This window comes from Gossypium hirsutum, chromosome A01 (genome assembly GCF_007990345.1).
Source record: "Gossypium hirsutum isolate 1008001.06 chromosome A01, Gossypium_hirsutum_v2.1, whole genome shotgun sequence".
Lineage (NCBI taxonomy): Eukaryota > Viridiplantae > Streptophyta > Magnoliopsida > Malvales > Malvaceae > Gossypium > Gossypium hirsutum.
The window spans coordinates 107,306,525-107,323,239 of NC_053424.1; the positions used below are offsets into that span (position 1 = coordinate 107,306,525).

General features: G+C 36.7%; 1 protein-coding gene across 1 annotated transcript; it reads left to right on the plus strand.

The window, feature by feature from the left end:
- Nucleotides 1–12,384: 12,384 nt before the first annotated feature.
- On the plus strand, nucleotides 12,385–15,642 carry LOC107947132 (glycerate dehydrogenase). Its single transcript, XM_041112461.1, has 13 exons — nucleotides 12,385–12,839; nucleotides 12,949–13,032; nucleotides 13,141–13,281; nucleotides 13,556–13,677; nucleotides 13,785–13,866; nucleotides 14,123–14,195; nucleotides 14,275–14,366; nucleotides 14,466–14,540; nucleotides 14,624–14,731; nucleotides 14,822–14,899; nucleotides 14,977–15,021; nucleotides 15,163–15,277; nucleotides 15,389–15,642. The coding sequence occupies exons 1-13, from the start codon at nucleotides 12,717–12,719 to the stop codon at nucleotides 15,409–15,411; spliced, it is 1,161 nt and encodes a 386-aa protein (XP_040968395.1). The 5' UTR covers nucleotides 12,385–12,716; the 3' UTR covers nucleotides 15,412–15,642.
- Nucleotides 15,643–16,715: the final 1,073 nt, after the last annotated feature.

The window sequence follows — 16,715 nt, forward strand, 5'->3', positions numbered from 1 at the left end:
GCGTAATCGTAAACTTACCCCTTTAAGGGTATTACGATAATTCTACCTTACAGAGGTATTTCAGTAATTTTATCAGTCTTTTTAGGGTTTCATGCTCATTACAGTTATTAACGAGTCTTCAGAATACTTATCGGACGTTTTTACCAAAATGGACCCGTTGCCTGTTACCTAATTTCGGCCCATCGAAGCCCAAATTCACCGAGGTGCACGAAATTGCGCACTTTGCAATCTTACCATTGAAGTTACCAAAATTATCAATACAAATAATCCCACGAGCGCTCGGACACTCTCAAGTTCTCAAAATGCCGACTTTTCGGTATTTCAGCTTTTCGGCTTTTGCCGATCTAGTCTACTAATGGGTATCGTTTACACACCTATTTTTCGACTAAACGTTGACGAGTTCCACACACGAGTTGCCTACAATCAGTTACTAACACGTTAAACTATGAATCCATAACAAATTATATACAAATCCCCTTACCAATAATCGACCATTAACACCTTAGGCACTAAAGTTCTTACCTTTGCCGGAATATGGACTAGATCTAAATCTAGTCATTCCAATTATCTAAGCCCTCGATCAGTAGCCTTTAATCCACACTAGAGCAAAACAAATCAAATAGCACCACTAAACCCTTTTAGTTTAGTCGACAGCCACCCTTTGCATACTGGGTTTTCGGCTTCTAGGGAAAGAATAGAGGATTTGGCCACAAAGAAATTCGGCTAACAAGATGTGAGAGATATGGATGAAGAGGAGAGGAAGAGAAAAGAAAATAGAAGAGAGGAAATAACAGTAGAGATTCGGCTTTGAAGGAAATCAAGGAAGGAAGAGATGAGAAAAAGAAAGAGAGAAAAGAAGAAGAAAGAATTCGGCTTTAGGTAAAACGGCAAAATAAAAGAATGAAAGCAACCAACAGAATTTAGCCCCTAAAGAACCTACACCTATTCAGCAACTAAACAATTGGTACCCCCTACAAACTAAAAATGCTAATTTACTACGCCAACCTCTCCTAGCCGAATATGCAACTCAAAAGTCCTACTTTCGGTACACCACTCCCTCTAATTCAAATCCCTTGAATTTAGCCCGTAGCAAAGTTTGAATTTCACTCAAACTCCTTCCACCAATTAGCAGAGCATCCTTATCCACTCCTTGCACCGGTTCAGCACGCTGCCAAGAGAGTCCTGATCAAACCCCTACTCCTTCCCCACGCGGGCAGCAAAAACCCAACCTTCCGTGCCGCTGGCCACTACACCACGCTTTTTTCTTTACTAGTATAGGGTCACAATTAATTATAAGCCTTACCTGCTGAAGCTTCGGTCCGCTTAAAAATAATGGAGAAATTTTTTCTTCCCCGTCACTCGAACCTACGACCTCCAGAAAACCCAGCTACATTGCTTGCCGCTGCGACAGAACCTCTCTTTTGTTATAATACGACTCTGTTTGCTTATAAACCTTATTCGCTTTAGTCACGGGTTACTTAAAAAATAAAACAAGTTTCGTTGTCCTCTGCATTCGAACTCGTGACCACTAGGTCTCCTTAGCGCGCGGCTTCCACTGCGCCAAGGGCGCTCTTTGTGCTGGATTATGCTCACAACTCCTATTAATCCCTATTTTAAACGCAACCTGAATACTAAAAAAATTAACCATTTGCGCGTGCCGTGCCTTGAACCCAGGCACCTCCCACGCCCTCCTAGCGTGCTTTGCCACTGGGCCAGGTGCTTGCTTGTGCTAAAACTCAGCCGAAATCACTTATAAGGCCTTCTACCCAGATCTCTTTAGGGAAAAAAATGCTCAAATTTTTTCCAGAGCCCTGGGTCGATCCTAGGACTTTTCCTGCACTATAAACCCTTCTCAGTTTATTTAATTACTAACTAGACATACTAAATTAAATCATCCTATTTATTCGGGCCATCTTCTACCCGAACTTAGACTCCAAACCCAATATTTCTAAGCCCAATTTTTGGGGCGTTACACGTGTCCCAGACATGTCTTACACTAGCTCACACAAGTGACTTAAACGTCATGGCACGAATATCTGATTTATTTCCTAAGGTTTATTTGGGAATTCTACTATCTCTATTCTCATCACATTCTCTCATTTCTACAAACAAGAAATTCGTGCTATAACAATTTCAATACAATTCAACCACATATACTATCAATTTAGTTGTGTTATTTACATACAACTTACCTTGGATTACAAAATGTAGCGACTAGTTGATTTAGTCAATTTGCTTGGCTTTCCCCCAGTCTAGGTTCGGATTCGGTATTTCTTGATCTATAATAACAAAATGCACTTATTTAGTCAATTTATCAATCTAGGCACTCTACAATTTATAATTGGGCAAAATGACCAATTTGCCCCTAGACTTTTGCAAAATGACTATTTACCCCTAAGCCCAAAAATTAATTTTTATTGAATTTTTTCTCATCTTAAGCTTAGCCGAACCCTTTTTACTCTTATAGAAGCTCCAAATTCCCATTATTTCACATATTTAACATCTATTTTACAACTTATGCAAAATGGTCATTTTAGGTGTTTTCCTGAAAAATTCTTTCACAAAAGTTGTTTATAAGACACCCAAGACTCATGTTCTTCCATAAAAACTCACCAAACATTGAAATTCATTTCATGACAAAACCCTAAACTCTTAATCATTTTGCAAAATAGTACCCTCATTTGAAAGCTTATGCTTTAAGGGTCTCAGAAATGTAAAAACCAACAACAAAAGGTATGGAAATCACTTACTTGTGAGTCAACTAAGTATCTGAAATTTCAAGCTCCCAAAGCCCTAATTTTTTCTAGTAAAATCGGTGAAGAGGGAGAGGTGAAAGAGATGATATCATCCTTTGATTATTTTATTTCTATTTTAGTCAAAAAGTCAAAAATCAATTACCTAACATTGAAAATTTTCAATTCATTGTCCACTATGGCTGGCTACCCTATTTCTAAGGGTCTAATTGCCCTTTAAAGGCCCCCAATATTTATTCCCTAGCTATTTGACACCTTTAGCTATCAATTCAAGACTTATGCACTTTATGCGATTTAGTCTTTTTTCGCAATTGGGCTCACAAACGTTAAAATTACTTCACCAAATATTTCATGCATTCATATAATCATGCTATAATATCAAAATAATAATGGAATAATTTATTCGACTCCAGATTTGTGGTCCCGAGACCACCATTCTGACTAGGCCCAAAATCGAGCTGTTACAATTCTCCCCCTTAGGGATTTTCGTCCCCGAAAATCTTACCGGTGAATAGGTTCGGGTATTGATCTTTCATAACCTCTTCAGGTTCCCATGTGGCTTTCTCGACTCCATGTCTATACCACAAAACTTTCACGAGTGCAATACTCTTATTTCTTAACTTTTTGACTTCCCGAGCCAATATCTTAACCGACTCTTCATCATAAGTCATGTCCGGAAGAATCTCAACCTCTGTTGGCGTAATCACATGCGAAAGGTCTGATCTATATCGGTGTAGCATGGACACATGAAATACGTTATGAATCTTTTCCAGCTCTGATGGCAAAGCCAATCGATAGGCAATCGGTCATACTCTCTCGATAACCTCATAAGGTCCTATGAAACGAGGACTCAACTTGCCTCTTCTATCAAATCTGAGGACTTTCCTCCACGGGGATACTTTCAAAAATATCTTATCGTCGACTTGAAACTCAATTTCCTTTCGTTTCAAATCAGCGTAGGATTTTTGTCTATCCGAGGCAGCCTTCAAGCAGTCACAAATCACTTTAACTTTCTTTTCAGTCTCTTTGATTAAATCAACCCCGTGAATCTGACTCTTTCTAAGCTCAGTCCAATATAAGGGCGTTCGACACTTTCGCCAAAACAAAGCCTCATAAAGCGCCATTTTCAGACTTGTCTGATAACTGTTGTTATAGGCGAATTCAACAAATGGCAAGTACCTTTCCCAACTGCCTTGATACTCGAGAACACAACACTGCAACATGTCTTCTAAAATCTAAATCACTCTTTTCGACTGGCCATCGGTTTGCGGGTGAAATGTCGTGCTAAAACTCAAATTGTTCCTAATGTCTCTTGTAACTTTTTCCAAAACCTCGGGGTAAATCTCGGGTCTCTATCTGAAACAATCGATAAGGGCACCCCGTGTAGTCTCACAATCTTGGAAATGTACAATTCAGCCAATCTCTCCAGGGAGTAGTCGGTACACACTGGTATAAAATGTGCTGACTTTGTTAGCCTATCTACAACAACCCAAACAACATCCTTTTTCTTCGGGGTTACCGGCAAACCTGTCACAAAATCCATAGTGATCCGATCACACTTCCACTTGGGGACCATGATAGACTGAAGTAGACCCGAAGGTACTTGATGTTCAGCCTTCACTTATTGACACACAAGACACTTGGAAACAAACTCTGAAATATCTCTTTTCATCCCCGACCACCAATACATTTTCTTCATGTCGTTGTACATTTTTACACTGCCCAAGTGGACGGTCAAACAACCACTATGTGCCTCTCACAGAATCTTCTGAATAAGCTCACTGCCCTTGGGTATACAAACTCTATTTTTGAACATTAAACATCCATCAACACCAATGCAAAACTCGGATTCATATTCTGTCTCACACTGAGTCATCTTAACTTACAACTCCTTATCATCTTTTTGAGCTTCACAGATCTCTTGTAGAAATGTCGATCTAGCTCTCAACTCTACTAGGATCGAACCATCGCTAGACATAGCCAATTAAGTATTCATGGCTCTCAAGGTGAACAATGACTTTCTACTAAAGGCGTCGGTGACTACGTTCGCCCTTCCCGGGTGATAGTCAATTATCAACTCATAATCATTTATTAGCTCTAGCCACCTTCGTTGCCGTAGATTCAATTTCTTCTGCATTATTAAATACTTGAGACTTTTGTGGTCAGTGAATACTCGGTATTTCTCTCCATACAAATGGTGCCTCTAAATCTTCAATGCGAACACGATGGCGGCCAACTCTAGATCATGCGTCGGGTAATTTTTCTTATGTGGCTTTAGTTGTCTTGAGGCATAGGCTATAACCTTGCCTTCTTGCATAAGCACGCACCTTAAACCACTCAAGGAGGCATCACTCTAAATCACAAATTCCTTACCCGACTCCGGTTTCACTAACACTGGTGCTTCAGTCAACAAAGACTTTAATTGCTTGAAACTCTGTTGGCACTTTTCTGTCCATTCGAACTTGACATCTTTTTGCAGCAGTCTTGTCACCGGGGTAGCTATCATAGAGAATCCATTTACAAACAACTTATAGTATCTGACCAAACCCAAAAAGCTTCGGACCTCTATCACATTCAGCGGTTTCCATTCAACCATAGCCGAGATTTTGCTTGGGTCAACTCTAATCCCGTCACTCGACACAATGTGTCCTAGAAATCCAACCTCCTTAAGCCAAAATTCGCTCTTACTGAACTTGGAGTACAATTGTTTGTCTCTTAAGGTCTGTAATACAGCCCTCAAATGCTTCGCGTGCTCACTCTCATCACGCAAGTAAATTAGTATGTCGTCGATAAAGATCACCATGAACTTATCCAAATATAGCCGAAAAATACGGTTCATCAAATCCATAAACATCGCCAGGGCATTAGTCAAACAAAAGGGCATGGCGAGGAACTCATAATACCCGTATCTTGTCCGAAACACAGTCTTCAGTACATCTTGATCTTTCACCCTTAACTGGTAGTATCCTGACCTCATGTCAATCTTGGAAAATATAGTGGCTCCCTTTAACGGATCAAACAGTTCATCGATCCTTGGCAAACGATAATTGTTCTTCACTGTTACCTTATTGAGTTGTCTGTAGTCAATACATAACCTCATCGACCCGTCTTTCTTTTTCACAAAGAGCACCAGAGCGCCCCACGAGAAAAAGCTCGGTCTCGCAAAGCCCTTGTTAGTTAATTCTTGTAGTTGGGTTTTCAACTCCTTTAACTCCATAGGAGTCATCCTATACGAAGCAATCGAGATGGGTGCCGTATCGGGGACCAACTTGATTCCTAACTCAACTTCCTCACTGGAGGTAATCCAAGTAATTCCTCCTGAAACACGTCTGTAAACTCACAAACCACTGGTACCGATTCAATCTTCAACTCAGACACTTGAGTATTCAGCACTAAAGCTAGGTAAGCTTCATATCATTTTCTCAAATATTTCTCAGCAGTCAAAGACGATACTATTATAAGAAAATTATCTGAATCATCTGGTCTAACCCGAAAAATTCAAAGATGATTTCTAATTGTCAAAGGACAATTTCTACATACTTGGTCCACTAGCACATGTCTGCCTAAGGGGTTGGACACTTTTACCATAAACTCAGTGGACTCTACTATCATGTTCATATGAGGTATCAATTCCATACAAATATAAAAGTGGATAGACCCCGAATCAATTAAAGCAACAACAGATATATCATGGATAGAAAAGGTACCTGTGATCACGTCGAAAAACTCTGCTTCTTTACAGGCATAAATAGCGTAAGTCCTTGCAGGCGCTCTGCCTTCAGACCTTACTGCAGCATCTCTTGGCACACCTCTGCTGGTAACCCCGCTTTCAGGGTTCTTTTGTGGTCTACCCTTTAATAGAGTACTCCTTACCTTCTCTTCTTACTTTTTCTCTCTCTATTTCATTTCAGGATAGTCTCAGATGAAGTGGTCCAGTGACCCACATTTGAAGCACCCTCTTTCTTTACCTCGGCACTCCCTGAAATGACGTCTACCACATTGCAAACATTCTGGCCTATTTGGCCGAGCACTGCCGACACTCGCAATAGAGGTGGCCTTAGCTCTAGAAGTTGTGTTCTGCTGGTTCTTGTTCCTGTTTGAGAACCCCACCGAAGCATTCGATCGGGTAGAGAATTCTTTAGATTTCTTAGATAAGGACTGATGCAATTTCCTTATCTGTCTTTTTCTTGAATCCCACGACTCAATAGCTGCCTTTCTCCTCTCTGTAACCAATTCTTCTACCTTGCATGCTCTCTCAAGGAGCACCACAAATTCTCTTAGCTCTAAAATGCCAAAAAATACTCAGATATCCTCATTTAGACCATCCTCAAACCTTTTACACATGGCGGCTTCTGAGGACACCCACTCCCGCGCGTATTTGCTGAGTTTCACAAACTCTCGTTCATACTCCATCACTGTCCTACTGCATTAATTTAATTCTAGAAATTCCTTCCTCTTTTAATCTATGAACCTTTGGCTAATACACTTTTTCCGAAATTCTTCCTGGAAGAATTCCCAAGTGATCCTCTCTCTCGGTACAACGAACAGGAGAGTATTCCACCATTGGTAAGCCGAATCCTATAGGAGTGACATGCACACTTCACGCACTCTTCAGGCGTGCACAACAATTCATCAAATACCCTAATGGTATTCTCTAACCAAAACTCTGCTTTCTCTGGGTTTTCATCTAAGTTAGCCCGAAATTCCTCTGCCCCTTGCTTCCTAATCTTATCCACCAGAGGCTTCTCCCTCTTGATCAAGTCTGCGCCTTGCAGAACTACCGGGGCATGCTGAGGATTCAGATGAGGTGGGGAGGTGGAGTGTTCGGATTCGCACGAACAAACTCCGTATACCAAGCATCCATCATTCGGATATAGCTTCTCTAGCCCCTCTGCCTTGACCCATAGTTATAGGCTCACTCTCAACTAGCGTGGTCCCTTCAGTAGGAGCCGGTGCGTTACTCTCTACGTCATCCACCGTAGCTCTATCAAGATCCATTTTCTATATGAAAATACAATTTATAATCGTCAAAAGTTGTCACACTATCGATATACAGTTATGGCATGTATAGCTAGACTCATACTCTCTCTAGGTTAGTCCTAAAATTAACTAAACTATAGCTCTGATACCACTAAATGTAATACCCCACACCCATACCCTTCGCCGAGACGGAATACAAGGCATTACCTAACTTTAAACTCATGCTTGCAAATATTTTTGAGTCACCAAAACTCTACTCAAATTGAATTTTTTTCAATTTCTACTTTAAACTTCTTATTATGGGCCTACGAGCCCCAAATCCACCATTGAAAACTATTTGGGATCAGTCCGGGCCCTTAAACCATCTATAGAAAATTTGACTTTGAAATAGGGCAAACGCCCGTGTGGAAGGGCAACACGCCCGTGTGGCCACTTCGACATGATCGTGCTGATGGCCCGTATGTCTTACACGGCCTAAGCAATATAGGGACACGCCCGTGTCCTCCACCCGTGTAGAAATAATTTTAAATGCACATCTACAAGGGTTTTTACACGGCATGGCACACTCCCGTGCCCTTCACACGGTCGTGACACGCCCGTATCCTAGCCCGTATGTAAAAATATGGACATTCTGTTTCTGATTTCAGCAATCCCAAAATGTCACACGGCAAATGCACACGCCCGTATAGTTCGATATCCGATAATGGTCTTACATTGGCTCTCATAATATGGCCGATGCATGTCCCAGACATGTCTTACACTAGCTCACACAAGTGACTCAAACATCATGGCACGAATATCCGATTTATTTCCTAAGGTTCATTCGGGAATTCTACTATCTCTATTCTCATCACATTCTCTCATTTCCACAAACAAGCAATTCGTGCTATAATAATTTAAATACAATTCAACCACATATATTATCAGTGTAGTTGTGTTATTTACATACAATTTACCTTAGATTACAAAATGTAGCGACTAGTCGATTTAGTCGATTTGCTTGGTTTTCCCTCGGTCTAGGTTCGGATTAGGTATTTCTTGATCTATAGTAACAAAATGCACTTATTTAGTCACTTTATCAATCTAGGCACTCTACAATTCATAATTGGGCAAAAAAACCAATTTACCCCTAGACTTTTGTAAAATTACCATTTTACCCCTAAGCCCGAAAATTTATTTTTATCGAATTTATTCACATATTAAGCTTAGCCGAACCCTTTTTACTCTTATAGAAACTCCAAATTCCCACTATTTCACATATTTAACATCTATTTTACAACTTATGCAAAATGGTCCTTTTAGGTGTTTTCATGAAAAATCCTTTCACAAAAGTTGTTTATAAGACACGCAAGACTCATTTTGTTCCATAAAAACTCAAAAAATATTAAAATTCCTTTCATGGAAAAACCCTAATCTTTTAATCATTTTGCAAAATAGTACCATCATTTGAAAGTTTATGCTTCAAGGGTCTCAGAAATGCAAAAATCAACAACAAAGGGTATGGAAATCACTTACTTGTAAGTCAAATAAGTAGCTAAAATTTCAAGCTCCCAAAGCCCTTTTTTTTTGGTAAAATCAGTGAAGAATGAGAGGTGAAAGAGATGATATCATCTTTTGATTATTTTATTTCTACTTTAGTCAAACAGTCAAAAATCAATTACCTAACATTGAAAATTTTTAATTCATTGTCCCCTATCTAATTGTCCTTTAAAGGCCCTCAATATTTATTCCCTAGCTATTTGACACATTTAGCTATCAATTCAGGACTTTTGCACTTATGTGATTTAGTCCTTTTTTGCAATTGGGCTCACAAATGTTAAAATTACTTCACCAAATATTCCATGCATTCATATAATCATGCTATAACATCAAAATAATAATGGAATAATTTATTTGACTCCAGATTTGTGATCCCAAGACCACTATTTTGACTAGGCCCAAAATCGAGTTGTTACAATTTCATTGTTGTGATTTGGTGCCAAATGTGGCATATTGGTTTTGTGAATTGTTTAGATGAATATATGTTATGGTTTGGCATGGAATTGCTATGTTTTAAACAGGTTTAAATGAAGTCAAAAGAATTCTTTAGCCTATTTGGTTGGTTGGTATAAATAAGTGTCAACTGGCCTTAATGTACAAAAAACAGGATTCACATTGCAACGTCATATAATGGTCATCCCGACAAGAAAAAGCTTGTAATGTCACATTGAGACGAGGATTCCCGTCATCTCAACAAGGCTGAAATAGTGAGTGACATTGTGACGTCGAACGGACTGACATCGTGACACGACAAACTATTTTGGTGGCGTCATGAAAAGGAACTCCCTCACGCCACGACGTTGTTCTGAACTTTTGAAATCTTTTTAGTTTGGTCCTTATTCGATATCGAGTCAACTTTTGAGCTTACAAAAGCTCGTATAAAGCTCGAGGAAAAGTTTAATTTGTACTAAATGACTTATATGATGGTAGTTAATGATTTTTGGATTCAAATTATTCATTAAATGTCTATAATTGTTCTATTTTGCATTGTAGCATTCTGTAGCTCAATCCCAGCAATAGGGACAGGCAAGGGGTGTTACAACAACTGTCCTACGTCTATGAAGCATTACCTAATGAATGATATTCAACAATCATCTGGATCACCTATTGGCATTTACCCTTACACAAAAAAGTAATTGCAGCCCTAATATCGACCCCAATTGTCACAGATCACTCACCCAAATACCTAACAATATAATCAATAAACTCATCAAATAATATCTAAAAGAGTGTCACGAAATTACCACAAGAAAACACAATAAAGTTGCCGAAAAAGACACTCCAAAATTGCTCTTGATGTATGACACAAAACAATCTATTTATAAGCCTCTTCAAGTAGTCAATCAACAGTGTTTTGATAGGCTTTAAACCCAAGCTTAAATTGCTTAAAATATTGGTTGGAAAATTTGGTCTCATTTTTTTATACCATCTCCCTTAACTTTACTTGCAATCACCTGCAAAGGAGTTTCAAATTTACTAACATGAATTACAAACCTTTGCCATTGTTTTCTCAAGGTTAAGTTATAACCCCTGTAGCTTTCAAAAGTAAACTAGAAACCTCTAAAAAAAACTTGTTTTAAAGTGTAATAAAAAAGGCCTCTCCAAAATAAAGGTATGGTGTTTACAAAGTTTAAGCACAAGATAACCTTAAAACTTGTAAAAGATTTTCAATAAAAAACAAATATATGTGTACAAGAAAAGATAAAAAAAAATAAAGCTCTTTTATAATTACTTGTTAATTTACTTCATATGTTGCTTGGATATGCATCTCTTGTCCTTGAAGTATTGTTGATACATATTTATATTAAAGAAGTAAATTTTAACCATTTAGAGTTGTTGGAGGTGAAAAACTTGTATTTGGCAAGTGCAAAAAAATGTTTGTTAGACAAAAGGGACACAGCCTTTAGATTGGAGATCAATCAGAAGTTCAATGATTGGTGATCAATCAGAAGTTCAATCCTCTATGGGGGTAGATATTTGGTTAAAATCCATGAAATACAAATTTAAAAAGAAAATCAAAAAAATGGATTTTGATCCACTCAAAAACGTTAGAAACTTATTGTACTATTTTACGCAAGTGCTTTTAAGATTTTGAAAGCTTGAAAATATTTTATGAGATTTTCAATTAATTTTCATAGAATTATTTGGAATTTTATTCTTAAATGTTGTTATATTAAAATATTACAAAATCAAAGTTAATGATTTGGAATCAAAAATAAAAGAATTCTTAAATGTTGTTATATCAAAATGTTACAAAGTCAAAGTTAATGATTTGGAATTGAAAATAAAAGAAAGAAAAAAGTGAAAAAAGAGAAGGAAAAAAAAAAGGAGAGAGAGAGAGGCATCAAGGCAAAAGATAGGCAATGAAAGTGGGTGGTGAGCAGCAATCAGATCGAAAGCAAGCCTTACTACCACAACTATTAGAATTAGATCGAATTAGTTTATCGGATCGATTGAACCGATATCAACTAGTAGAACTAATTTAATCGGCGTCAAATATTTTTTTTATTTTTTTAAATAATTTATTTAATTAAATTGGATGAACCATTAGACTCGAGAATTGATGATCTAACCGATTTAATCATCAATCCAAATCTGAAAATCTTAATTATAGCCAAATTTTGTTAATGTTTCAGCATTAATTTTAGAGAAAAATATAGAAGATTCTTTTAACAATTATAGTCATTAAGAAATTTTTAAAGAGATAAAATTATTAGAAATTGAGTAAAAGTTTAAATGTATAAATGAATAAAATTATTAAATTGAGTAAAAGTTTAAATGTATAAATGAACATTTCAATCGTAAAATAAATTTAAATATTCAAATTATTTCAGCCAAAATAAAAAATAAATTTTTATATCAAATTTCCAGAAAAAAAATCTAAAATTATTAAAAATAACACCAAAATACATTGAAATCCAACGAAGTTTCTTAGATTCATTCTAGTATCTTTTGTCATCTCAAATTTTGTCCACTAAATTAAAGGATATTTCCGTAATTTGAAAAAAAGGATAAATGCTTCTCTTACGTGTCATCTATGAACAAAAGACATGTCATCAGTTAACTTATACCACAAAACCCAAGCATCATCCCAGACTCACCACAGCCCTCAACCCTCTCCATCCCTCTATCCAAATGGGTCAAAATCACATGTTCTACGGAACAGACACTGCTATCCTATTCCTCATCATTCTCAACCAACATCAACCATATACAATGATTTTATCAAAATTTTCAATTTTAATATTCGATAATCATAAGGTCAAAACTTTACTAAAAAGCACATCGAACTACTTACAACTCGAGTCTTTGGTAGCGATATTACAGACCGCTGTAAAGCAGTGTTCTTTACCACACCAAAGCATTGCTATAAAAAGCAAGAAACAGAGTAACTGAATTTTAAAAAGCTCAGTTTTCTGCTCTGTTTTTCAGTGACAAGTTTCAATGGCAAAACCAGTTTCAATTGAAGTGTGGAACCCAAATGGGAAATACAGAGTTATTAGCACCAAACCTATGCCTGGAACTCGATGGATCAACCTCTTAATCGAGCAAGATTGCCGTGTCGAAGTAAATTATATGTTTTTTTTCACTTCTCTAAACCCTCTGTTTTCGTTCTCCTCTTCTTCTATTAGATCCCAGTTTTTAAAGAATTTTTTTTTTTCATCATCCTGTTCAGATATGTACTGAGAAGAAAACAATTTTGTCCGTTGAGGATATCATTTCTTTGATTGGCAATAAGTGCGATGGGGTGATTGGACAGGTGATTTTCTTCTTGGGATTATTTGTTTCAGTTAGAAAATAAAAATATGAGTTCTTTTTGTTTCCCTTTTTTTTTGTGAGTTTTTTATGTTATGAATTTGTGTTACAGTTGACTGAAGACTGGGGGGAGACTTTATTTGCAGCTTTAAGCAGAGCAGGAGGCAAAGCATTTAGTAACATGGCTGTTGGTTACAACAATGTTGATGTTAATGCTGCCAACAAGTATGGTGTTGCTGTTGGTAACACTCCTGTAAGTTTCACTTTCCCACTTAGTTGCAAATAGTTTTACCCTCTAACCTTTGAAGCTTTTTAATAGGGTAGTTTAATCATATTTGGGTATGTTTCCATAACATGGATAAGTGCCAAGCTCCATGTGTTCGATTATATGTCTTCTACAATGGATTGTAATGATAAAACAATAAATAAACTTGCAAAGATTTGAGTAGTGATAAAATGGTTCGATGTTGGTTCAGTAATTTTGGGGTAGAAACAGTAGAGCTAATGTTGGTGATAATTTGGTGTAGGGTGTACTCACAGAAACAACGGCAGAGCTAGCGGCTTCTCTTTCTTTGGCAGCTGCTAGAAGAATTGTTGAAGCAGATGAGTTCATGAGGGCTGGCTTATATGATGGATGGCTCCCTCATCTGTATGTCCACGAAATATTACTTATATTTCATTTTTTGTTTATGTCGATGATAAACTCGAAAACTCACTTACATCATGCTTGTACAATTCCACTTGTCTCTCTTACAGGTTTGTGGGAAACTTGCTTAAAGGACAAACAGTTGGTGTAATTGGAGCTGGTCGTATTGGATCTGCATACGCCAGAATGATGGTAATCTCTTACTAGCTAATTTATTCGACATTGTTTGAGGACACTTGATCATAGTAACCTTGAATATAAATAGAAATTGTCTGGGTTGGTGAGGTTTTTGAAGTAGATTTTAAAGTTGTGTAAAATCCTGGCTCCTGAGATATGAAACATACCATATAATATTGCTGCAAAGAGCATATTTTCCAAGGCTTATTCTACTTTTGGTCCTACTTTGCTGCATTAATGGGAGTCATTTCGTTTTCCTATCTTATAACAGGTTGAAGGGTTCAAAATGAACTTAATTTACTATGATCTTTACCAATCAACACGGCTAGAGAAGTTTGTCACAGGTATGTCTTGAGACATTTTCTGCAAGTTAACGAGTTGTCAATTCTTATTTTATGGTGCTTTTATGTTTCCTCATCCCAGCTTATGGTGAGTTCTTGAAAAGCAATGGAGAGCAACCTGTTCACTGGAAAAGAGCATCAAGTATGGATGAGGTGCTCCGGGAGGCAGATGTGGTAGGATTTTCTTTGCTCAGAACTTTTAGTGTAATTTCTAGATCCAAGTTTTGAATTATAATGCCGATTGAGAGGGATTGCTACCTGTTCTTTTTGTAGATAAGTCTTCACCCGGTCTTGGATAAAACCACCTATCATCTGATCAACAAAGAAAGCCTTGCAACAATGAAGAAGGTGATTGAGAACTTCTCTTTGTCTTTAACATTTGGAAAGTATGTCTTGCTCAAGGAAATATGAAGTGGATTTTATTTTTGCAGGAAGCAATACTTGTAAACTGTAGCAGGGGCCCGGTGATTGATGAAGTAGCTCTTGTTGAGCATCTGAAGCAAAATCCTATGTTCCGAGTTGGTCTTGATGTCTTTGAGGTGACTTTACGAACTTTCAAATCTCGAGTCAACCACATGAAAACCATCCTCAATTTAGTACATAATTGTTGATTAATGGTGTTGCTTTAGGATGAACCTTTCATGAAACCTGGGCTTGCTGAGATGAAGAATGCTGTCATCGTACCACACATTGCTTCTGCTTCCAAGGTAAGGTTTACTAGGATTCACATATCATGTTGAAGTGACTTACCGGATTGTAATTTTTTTTCCTCGTGCTTATGCAGTGGACTCGTGAGGGAATGGCAACGTTAGCTGCTCTAAACGTCTTGGTACTAGTTTTGCTTCTCGCTTTCTTTAAGTTCAGATATGTTTGGCATTAATTCGGGGAAAGGATCGAAAATATATCTTGTTTTTTGTCTGTGATAGCCAATGTTCTAAGCATTGCTACACTTTCTCAATCCGCATTACAGGGCAAGATCAAAGGATATCCAATTTGGGGTGATTCAAATCGCGTCGAACCATTCTTGAATGAGAGTGTTCGACCTCCTGCTGCATGTCCAAGCATCGTTAATGCGAAAGCGTTAGGTAATATTCATGTATCGAAACATTATTCACTCCCTTTCTCAAAATTGCAGGAGCCATGATATATGTGTCTATAACTTCACATTCATCAATCAATCATGTTTTCTCCCTCAGGTTTACCTGTTTCAAAGCTATAAGCACCAACGGTCAGTCCGGGTTGCGGTCCGAGTAGTTTCTCCTATGAATGTGAAGTTTGGGGTTGTACTGAGTTTAGTTTATGCTAGACTGAAAATGGCAATTACCATGTATATGTTGCATGGGGAAAGTACTCCTTTTATTTACTTACATTTTGCTGTCTTGTATGTAATAGAGAACAGCTTTATAATTTCATCAAACAAATGAATTTGCACTCATGGATTCATCGATCACTGTTCAATGTTCATCATACTATTTAAATTTGTATACATAAATCAGCAGTTGCATTGACCATCCTATAGATATTTCTATAGACCGGTGAAATAGTTGACTTTTTACTTTTATTCAAATAATTTTGCTGTGTTATTTTTTCCAAACCTCCTTGAATTGTAATTTTTTTAAACACTTTGTACGTCCGTTTTACGGTTTATGTCCAAGGTTCATAACTATCCCTCCTAATAATGTTGTCTCCAAGACTCGAACTTCTTGAAAGCACAATATGTCTTATCAGTATACCGTACACCCAAACATCTGATATTTTCTTAAATTGTAAATTAATAAAAATTGTTATAGTAAAATGTTTTGTTTATGATTAAAATTAAAATTTTTACCTCAATCATATCAAATTAAGTTGATTATTATTATTTATCAAATTAAATTTTAATTAAATTATTAAAGAAAATTATCGATTATTGAATTTAATTCAAATCATTGTAGAAATTCTAGATTAAAAGTGTACTTCTATTAGAGAAAACTACTAACAATTTTATGATTATTTCTGGTTTCGAAATCAATTTATCTATACTATATATTAAACAAATTGGTATCATGAATCAACAAAGCACTAACTGAATTGAGTAATGATTAAAATACTCTTTATAAAATAAATCATATTATTTGAGAGTACTTTTATCATTTTATATATTTTATATTAAAATAAAAAAATACTAATATAATAATATCTAAACCCAGGCTTTTATTGTTTCCAAACTTAATACTTGAATCAAAGCTTCATTTGTTACTCTTACTTATATAATTTTATTTTTTTATAAATATATTTGTTATATAATTTTGAATTTCACCTATATAGTGGATGGGTGCAACTAGAATATCAAGCAATGGTTTGAGTAAGGGTGTAATCGAGTCCAATTATTGTTAAGTTTGAGTGCGACTCAAAATTCGAAACTCAATATTTGGCTTCAACTCGATCGAAGATCTATTTTCAAGCTCGAGCTCATTTATACTCTTCTACTAATTTTGTACTAAAGCTCGAACTTAAACTCGAGTTTGGCTCTATAATTAAGCT

Excerpts from the sequence above, each read along its gene's own strand:
- LOC107947132 (XM_041112461.1), top strand. The coding sequence starts at position 12,717 with ATGGCAAAACCAGTTTCAATTGAAGTGTGGAACCCAAATGGGAAATAC. Across the intron at positions 14,541-14,623 it reads GCCTTGCAACAATGAAGAAG|GAAGCAATACTTGTAAACTG; the intron begins GTGATTGAGAAC and ends TTATTTTTGCAG. Across the intron at positions 14,900-14,976 it reads ACATTGCTTCTGCTTCCAAG|TGGACTCGTGAGGGAATGGC; the intron begins GTAAGGTTTACT and ends GTGCTTATGCAG.